The 9195-nt window shown below is 61.4% G+C and overlaps 1 protein-coding gene across 1 annotated transcript; it reads right to left on the reverse strand.

Annotated features, from left to right (window-relative positions):
* Positions 1-120: 120 nt before the first annotated feature.
* CDHR2 (cadherin-related family member 2) lies at positions 121-8893 on the reverse strand (the record flags this gene model as incomplete). The annotated part of the gene is made up of 27 exons (XM_010290019.1): positions 121-181; positions 270-347; positions 468-542; positions 774-862; positions 942-1044; positions 1257-1408; positions 1522-1571; positions 1824-1895; positions 2161-2775; positions 2861-2930; positions 3209-3445; positions 3530-3770; positions 3864-3925; positions 4199-4366; positions 4574-4729; positions 4813-5043; positions 5123-5229; positions 5431-5506; positions 5649-5792; positions 5870-5992; positions 6304-6393; positions 6934-7023; positions 7254-7307; positions 7577-7716; positions 7807-7872; positions 8276-8425; positions 8815-8893. Coding segments are annotated over 27 exons (3579 nt in total), but the record flags the coding sequence as incomplete, so codon positions are not given.
* Positions 8894-9195: the final 302 nt, after the last annotated feature.

Below are 9195 nucleotides of genomic sequence, written 5' to 3' on the forward strand. Positions count from 1 at the left end.
ACCTCGCCGGGGCCCTGGCACAGAGCAAGGGGGAGGGCAGAGCCCCGGCCAGCAGACACCTCCCAGACCTACACAAGGCTGGTGCCTCTCTCCCTGTCCCCCTTGCCCAGCCCCACTCACGATGATGGCCAGGCCCAGGTTCACCAGCTCAGCCAGGGCTGACGGGCTGGACTGTATGAGCCTGCCAAGGAAAGCAGAGGTGTGAGCAGCTGGGCCGGGCCAGGCATGTGGTGGCGGTACCCGTGCGTGGCCCCTGCCCCAGCACGCACACGGTCAGCTGGTTGACATCCAGGGCAGTGCCATTGCTGTAGACGAAGTACGCCTCCATCACCGACTTGGCTTCCACCCTGCAGGATCAAAGAGATGGGGTGAGTGGGTGGTGCAGGGCACAGTGCTCTGCCCCCGGTTGACCCCCTCTGATGCCAGCAGCACATCCCCTTCTCCCCCACCTGCACAGCCCCACTCACTGGGAGGCACGGGTGTCCACCACGCTCCGGATGGCTACCACGTAGACTCCTGCCTTGGTCGCGGTGGTCAGGGCCCTGGGAACAGGAAGGATGGAGGGGGGCTGGGTTGGGCATCCTGCTGTTCTGCTCGTGGGCATGGGAAGCAGCTGGACCCCTGCAGCCCCCGGCTCCAGTGGGGACCTGCCTGCGCTGGTCCCCTTCACAATCCATGAAGCTGAGAGACATGGTTAGCGGGTCCTGGCCTGTGTGCTTGTGTCTCCTGCTGCACAGCCACACACCCTCCCACCCCAGCTCGGCACCCCTTACAATTTGATATTTTCAGAGTTACTCTGGACTTCATCCACCGTTGTCAGGAACTGGAGGCGAACACGGTAGCTCTGATCCACTGTGAAGATCTGCACAGGGAGAGCAGGGCTGAGTGGGGCTGGGCAAGGCGTGGGGCGACCCGGACAGGGGGACAGGGGTGACACTCACGTTCAGCACGGTCTGTGCTGTGTGCACCGGTGCCTCGTTGTCCTGAGCCTTCACCGTCAGCTGGTACTGCCCCTTCAGTGAGCCATCGAGGTTGCTGGCCACCCTGCGAGGATGGGGACATCAGTGATCCCATGGGACATCCCCAGGAGGACACCGCCATCCCCCAAGCTCCACCCTGCTGCCATACCCAGAGCAGGACCCCAGGATGGCTTTGTCCCTTTGCCAGCCTGCGCTGGCCCTGCCTGCACCTCTGCCTTGCGGCAGGCAGGAGCCAAGCCATCTTCCCCCCCCCCTGGCCCAGACCCATGGCCTCACTGGATGCTCCCAACGTAGCTGCCCTGGTCGGGTGTTGTCACCACTTTGAAGAGGTTCTCCAATGGCCGGCTGACCCCGTTGTCCTCCACGAGCATCACACTGACAATGGTGAAGGTGATGGTTCCTCTTGGGCCCGAGTCAGCGTCTGTGGCCTGCAGGGACAAAGCATGAGAGGAGAATGGATGGGAATGGCCAACTCCTGCCCATGGCGGGGACAGGCGAGCCCAGCTCCACAGACTGGGAGCTCCTCACCCCAGCTCCTCACCCTCACAGTAGCCACTTGCAGGTTCACAGGAGAGATTTCAGGAACAACCACTGCCAGGGACAGACATCCAGACAGTGTGGTCATGCTGGTGTGCAGCCAGGCTTGCTGCAGACCCCATGTCCTGCATAGCTCCAGGGCTCAGCAGAGCTCTGATCATGTGCCCGCTGCCCTCGGCCACACCGCCTTCATAGAAGGCATTGAGTAACCCCAGCCTGGCCCCTGCACCTCTCACAGCCCTGCCCTGCAGAGCATGTGCAGGTGCATAGCAGAGCCCACACAACGCACCAGCCCTGGCTGCTCACCAAAGATCTGCAAGATGGGCAGGAAGAGTGGTGAGTTGTCGTTCACGTCGGTGATGAGTATTGTCAGGGTTTCTGCAAATGTCCCAAAAGCAGAGCTCCAGTCACCAACAGGGCAGCCCTGCAGCACTCTCCTCTGCTGCCTGTGGGAGCTCTGTCCTCCCAGCAGGCTCAGGTCCCTGTGTCAGGGACCAAAAGAGCTGGGGACACCCTCCCTCCATTGCCAAACTGCCCAGCTCCTGCCCAGCTCCCCACAGCTCCTCCTGGGAGGTGGGAGAGGCAGGTCCCACCAGCCACCATGCCCAGTGGTGGTGGAAGGAGCAGGGCGTGGGTGCTGTACCATTCTGGCTGTAGCGGTTGCCCTTCTCGGTGTACAGGTCTTCAGCCCGCAGTGTGAGCACCACACTGTCACACAGCTCGTAGTCAACGTCCAAGCTGTTCACCAGCACTGAGCCATTGGGTGTCAGCATGAACCAGTCCCAGCACACCTCCCCAGCATCGCTCGCCCCCTTGAAGCAGGCGACCGCCAGCTCCTCGAAGACCAGCGAATGGTTGGTGTCTGGGTCAGAGGCAACCAGCGTGTGGACCAGACCCTGCTGCGTGCCGTTCTCTTTCACATGCACGTCCTGCAGTGAGGCTGAGAGGATGGTGGGGGGCTTGTCATTGATGTCTAGGATGTGAACCACCACCAAAACGTCGGCAGTATCCCCCACGCTGTTCGCGGCTGTGTTCTGTGCCAGCACCACCAAGGAGAGGAACTTCTGCTGCAGGGTGTCATAGTCCAGGGACATGTCAGGGTCCACAAATAGCTGCCCGCTATAGTGCCCTGGCCCCAGGAAGGATGAGCGGATCAAGAAGTTGCTGGAGCCATTGCCCCTCTGAAGTAGGAAGGAAATGCGAGAGTTGATCTCTGTCCGGTCGGCATCTGTGGCCTCCACCTCACCCACGAAGGACCCTGCAGGTGGAGACAGACAATCTGTCTAGTGGGCACTGACTCCGGAACACCGCTGGTCCCACAAGCCTGGCCACGCAGGTTCTACCTGGAGAGTCTTCAAAGACTGAGAACTCATAGGACTGGTTGAGGAACATAGGAGCGTTGTCGTTAATGTCCTGCAGGAGATAAAGTCCATGGTTGTAGTCACTCTGGGAAACAGGGTTCCCCACAGGAGGCTGGGGACAGGAGCATGGACATCTGCCTGCCTGCAGGCTGGAGACACACAAGCCCTCTCCTGCCTCTCTGCATCAACTATTCCCTCTGTCCCCAGAGAGAATCTGGGGACGCAGTGCCCCTGCCATGGCCAAGGATCCCATGTCCCCTCCCTGCCCTTAGATCCCAGCTCCAAACCTCTGCCTGCCCCAGCACATCCCTGCTTGTGCCCAGGACTCACCCCTACAGTGATGGTGACGTTCACTGAGGTGCTGAGCTGTGGCACGCCATGGTCGTACACCTCCACCGTCACCACTATCTGTCCCTGCTCATCTTCCAAGGCCTCGCGGTCCAGCGGCTCCTTGCTGTGCATCTCACCTGTGGCCGCGTTGATGGTGAAGTTGTTGCTGAATGGTCCTGGCAAGATCTTGAAGCCCAACTGACTGTTGCGGTTGCCAGGCTCATCATTGTCGATGGCCTGAAAAGGTCAGGGGTTGGAACGGAGCTGTCCAGCACCTCAGGGACAGTCCCTGTCGTCTTCTCCACCTCCGACGGTGCATACCTGTATCTGCGTTCTGATGTTCTGCCCCTCTTCCACCGAGATGAAGTAGGAGCCAGTGATGATGGGCGCCATGTCGTTGTCGTCCAGCACGGTGATTTCCAGCACAGTGGTGCCCACCAGGTTGCCCCCATCCTTGGCCTGGAGGTTGGCATAGTAGATGGAGCGAGTCTCCCGGTCCAGCAAGCTCCCGTTCTGCACCAGCACTGCACCAGTCGTGGCATTCACCATGAAGATTTTACGGCTACAGGACACATGGAGCCATCACCAGGGGTCAGGCCTGGAGCCTCCTTGACAGGATGCTGCCCCAGTTGTGGCTGGCCGTGCCCCTACATACATGCTCTCCGGGAGCAGCTGGTAGGTGATCTGGCCCAGGACACCGCTGTCCGGATCATAGGCCTAAAACAGAGAGAAAGATGCATCCGTTCAATCCACCTCAGCCCCCCAGGGCAGTGTTAAGTCTGGGGCACCAGCTGCTGGCAGTGAGCACCCCAAAAACATGGCCCTGATGGGCACATGATCCCACACCCTGTGTGCCTGCTGGCACTGTCTCCTTCCTGTGTGCATGGAGAGGCCAGTGCCCTCAATATGAGCTGCACCAGCAGTGCCAGGTGTGCCCAGCGCCCTGCTTGGGGGATGTAAGCTGTGCCTGCTCCCTGCCCAGCGCCTGACCGTGATGTTTGGGGAGATGATGGTGCCAGCAGGGCTGTTCTCCATCACACTCAGGTTGTAGGTGCTCTGAGGGAACTCGGGGATGTGATCATTGCTGTCAATGAGATCGATGGTCACGATGGCCGTGGAGCAGCAATCAGTGGGGTTCCCTGTGTCATTAGCAATGATCTGCAGGGTGGAGAAGGGACAGTGTCTCACATTGGTCCTGAAGCATGAGATAGAGATCTGTCACACTCCAGCCCAGCTCCTCTGAACCAAACAAGCTGCCAGGCCAGAGACATGTTCTGCTTTGGCTTTTGAACCCTGCAGGAGAAGGGCTGTGTACCCCCTGTGCCCCAGCACATGCTGGGAGCAGGGACTATCTCCATGGCAAACCTGCACCACCATGACATGGCTTATCTCGTAGTCCACAGAGGATGGGTCTTGCACCAGGAGCTGGACCTCCCCTGTGCCCACAATTTTTGTGGGGGAGACAGTGAAGGCACTGGCATTTGGACCCTGCAGGTACAGCTCATAGTTGCTGTTGATGCCCTGCCGGGGAGAGATGCACAGGAGTGAGGGTGGGTGCAGTCAGGACAGGCACCTGCACGCCAGCCCCCTGGACAAGCTCCCACCTTGTCCGGGTCATGGGCAACAATGCTGAGGTTGGACACGGGCAGTCTGGAGGAGGAGTGCTCTATGATGTTGCCCCTGAAGTTGTTCTGGACACTGGTGGAGAAGTCGCAGCTGGGAAGGGAGCAGTGGTAGAACTGGGGCTTGTTGTCATTGACATCGGTCACCATAACTGCCACCACGGTGCTGGTCTGCGCCACCTTGCCATGGATGTCCAGGTTCTTCTCACGCGCCTGGGCAGGAGGAGAGAGCAGGTCGGAGGGGCCCAGGGAGAGGAAGAGTGTGAGGTTCCCCTTGCTGCCTCCTACTCACCGTGACTTCCAGCAGCACTTCCTCGCTTGGCAGCTGCTCACGGTCCAAGGGCCCGCTCACAGTGATGGTGCCCATCGTGGCACTAATAGCAAAGGGGACACTGGCATCTAGGGCAAGGGGACAGCAGGACCCAACTGCAGCTGCTGGGAAATGCAGGCCTGGCCCTCTCTTCCAGCAGGGCAGGCTGGCAGTGCCCAGGAGCCCAGAACCAGTCCCCGTGGTGCCCCTTGCTACCTGATCACCCCCCTTGCCCATCCCACCCCGCCACTGCTCACTCCCTGCCCATCCCGCCCTGCCCCATCACTCACTGGTGATGCTGTAGGAGATTTCATCATTCACCCCAGTGTCTCTGTCCATGGCGGTGACAGTCAGCACAGTGGTGCCCTGTGGGGACATGGCCATCAGGGCACGACCCATGACATTTCCAGCCACCCCTATGCTCGGTGGCCCAGACACCCCAGGGCATCAGAGACCCCAGGGAGGGCCAGGGGCAGGGACATGCTGCTGGGGCAGGTGGGCTCCTTACTAGGGCGCAGTTCTCGGTCACAGAGCCGGAGTAGGGCTCATTGAGGAACCGTGGATCCAGGTTAGGCAGATCACGGATGGTCAGGGACAGGTAGGTTGAGCTCTGCTGGAAGGTCAACACATTGTGCAGCAGCCCCCCGCCGTCCTGGGGAGCAGAGCACCCGTTAGTCCCACTGCACCCTTACCTGGCAGCCCTGCACCCCTGGCCTCGCTGGCCCCCACCTTGGCAAGGATCTGCAGCTGATAGAAGGTGTTCTTGGCATAGTCCAGTGAGCCATTGAGCACCACGTTCCCATTGGGCAGGATGTAGAAAAGCCAGTGATTCTTCGTGTTGTCTGGGATCACCTGGGCAGGGGACATCATCCCGTGTCACCAAGGCAGGGAGCAGAGGTGCCCTGGCAGAGATGGAAGCTCAAGCCCCATCCTGCCAGGCTTGGCCCATGGGCTGTGGGGACGCCCCACCACCTGGCTTGTCCCCAGCTTGCAACTGTGCAGCACCTTGCACCCTTCACCCAGATCCGACACATACCCCTGTTCCCCCAGAGCCATGTGGCTGCCCCTGCTGCTGGGTGTCCCCAGCACCTCTGCCCCAGAGGGATGTCTCAGGGGTGGGTTTCAGGAATGACATGCCCTGCTCTTCAAGGCACTGTGCTCACCTCCTCGATGCTGTAGCTGACTTTGGAGGCATTCCCAGTGTCGCTGTCATTGGCAAACACGGTGTAGATGATGCTGTTGAGTTTCATGTTCTGGGCACACAGAGGGGAGGTGGTGGCATCACTCAGGAGAGCAGTGGGGTGGCACTGGGCCCAGCCCCTGCCAGCCCTTTGGGGTTCCAGGGTCTCCAGGGGCTGCCCAGTGCCATGGGTCATGCATGGATGAGCTGCTGCCCTTGCTCATGCCGAGCAGAGGCCAGATCCGCTCTGCCACCCTCCCCTGGGGCTGCTGGAGAGGGATCGGGGCTCAGCCCCGCACCCCATTTGCACCCTGATCCAGCCTCACCCTGGCCTGACTGAGTGGCAGCTTGGGCACTCCCTGATCAGAAACTCACTGTGAGGGCAGAGTCCCAACCACACGCCAGCACCCGGGATGGCACAGAGGGCTCCCAGGTCAGCCGTGCCGGCTGCACGATAGTCCCACACCCAGGCACACCGACACTGCAAGCCCAGGCTTGGGGTCACCCCTTTCCTGGTGCATTACTGTCCTGCTGCCGGCACACCCATGCTATGATAGCCACTCAGTGCCCCTGCCCTGCCGCCCATGGGGGCCAGGTGGTCCCGGAGAGGTACCTCAGGGATGGAGGCTTCATACGGCAGGCCCTGGAAGACTGGGGCGTTGTCATTACGGTCCTCTACGATGATTGTGAGTTTTCTGGAGACCTACCAGGCATCAGGGAGGGTGTGGGGATGGTGCCTGGCAGAGCTGGGTGCAGCTCTGGCACCCCGCACCCACTCTGGCTCCGCAGCCAGCCAGCATCACCCACCTCTGGGCAAAGCTCACCTCCAGCCCCCTTCCTCACCGGGCCTCGTCCATGGCCCCGCTGAGACCCTGCTCCCCTCCCCATTCCCATCACCCACTGCAGCCACCCAGCCCATGCCCCGGCACTCACGGCTTCGTTCGTCCCATCAAACACCGTGACAATGATGGTGAGCCTGGCCAGGAGCTGGCGGGACACAAGGCAGGACTTGGTTAGGGCCCGGCGGAGCTGGACCTTTGGATGGCTGAGCCCCAACACCCTCCCACCCTCCACCCCAGGGTGGGATGCTTCCCCCAGATGGCTCTCCTACCTGGTGCCGGGCTTCGGGGCCAGGGAGTGACATGCAGGACCGCCATGAGACGCTCTCCCACAGGACTCATGGCTCTGCCCTCCATCCCTGTCACCCCAGACCCGCCAGCTCAAGCAGGGACATCTGCCCCGGTCTCTGCCCTCACCTCGCGGTCCAGGGAGTTCCTCAGTGTCACATTGCCTGTCCGGGCATCGACAGAGAAGTAGAAGGCCTCCGGCCCGCTGATGCTGTAGGTGAGCGGGTCCCCGTCTATGTCAACAGCCGTCAGCTGGAAAGCATGCTGGCCTGGGGACACCGGCAGCATCAGCCCCTGCCCAGGGCCCCCCTGGCTGCTCCTGCTGCACCCCGGGACCTCCCCAGGGCTGCCCCACTCACCCAGCTCCAGGTCCTCGGGCACGTAGACGAAGGTCATGTTGAAGAATGGGGCTGTGTTGCCTGAAACTACAAGGAGGAGGTGCGCTGAGGCTCTGCCCGCATCCTGCACCCCTGCACCTACCTAGCTCCAGCCCCAGCTCCCAGCCATGGTCTGGGTCTCGGAGGGAGGCAGGGGAACCCACCACCCTTCACCTTCCCCATGCTCATCCTGCACCTCCCACCTCCAGACCACACTTGTCCTTCAGCTGCAGCACCCATGCTGGATGCTGTCCCTGCTGCCCAGCCTTCTGCCCGCTCTGCCTTGCCCTGGGGCAGCAAGGTTGCTATTGGGTCTCCAAGGTGCCAACGGGGTGGGCAGCTCTTTTGGGGGTCCCAGGTGCCCTCAGGGAATTCAGAACAAGTGTTGGGGGCTGAAAGCACTTCCAACACCTCCTGCCCACCCATGCCAGGCACTGAGAAAAGTCCTCACCTGCTGTCAGGAGGAAGGAGAGCAGCACCAGCGAGCACCATGCCATCCTGCCGGCGAGCCTGCAGGCACACACCAGAGAACCAGTGCCTTGGGGCTTGCAGCCACCTGCTCCCACCAGCCCCACCCCAAACCCTTCCTGGGGAGCAGCCCCTAGGGCAGGAGGGGCTCTGGTGGGGACAGTCCCCTCCACTGAGCTCGGCTGGCGAGCAAGCACCAGGCTCCACCCTGCACCCCGAGCATAGGCTCTCTTGGGACATGATATGTGGGGACAGGGTTGACCTCCAGGTGCTGGAGACCGTGGGGGTGATTGGGGACCCCAGGAGCCTCCCCTGGGCATGGCTGGAGGCTCCATTGTGTGGGCTCAACGGGGACACCCTAAGAAGCACTTGGAGCCCGGGAGCAATCTGTGACACCACCATGGTGTTCCCCTCCTTGTACCACAGCCCGTGGGCAGCCACACAGCTGACAGACACCCCTGCCTCCCCACTGCAATGGATCACGGTGCCTGTGGGGACCAGGGCAGGGGCAACATCCCTTACCTGTGGCCACGTCGCTGGGGATGCTGCCAGGCAGGCTGCTCTGCGCTCGCACCCTGACACCACCAGAGACCTTTGCCTCCTACAGTAAACACATTCATCAATTATTAACTGCAATTAGGGGGTGAGAAATCCCTCTCTCATCTTCCTTATTCCTTGTGCTCAAACCCCAGCTCCTGCCCAGCCCAGCCCCACGCTCAATCCCCAACCCCAGCCCCCCAGACCACCATGCTGGGTGCTGTCCCCCAAGATTCAACCACCCCAACCTGCACACATGGAACTCCGGCTTCCAGGAGGGATGTGGTGCCGGTGGAAATGCAGAGGGATCCTGAACCACCCCAGAGGACCGGAGAGGGGCTGGGGAAACACCCCGCATCCCCTGGG

Source organism: Phaethon lepturus, unplaced genomic scaffold (genome assembly GCF_000687285.1).
Source record: "Phaethon lepturus isolate BGI_N335 unplaced genomic scaffold, ASM68728v1 scaffold22486, whole genome shotgun sequence".
Lineage (NCBI taxonomy): Eukaryota > Metazoa > Chordata > Aves > Phaethontiformes > Phaethontidae > Phaethon > Phaethon lepturus.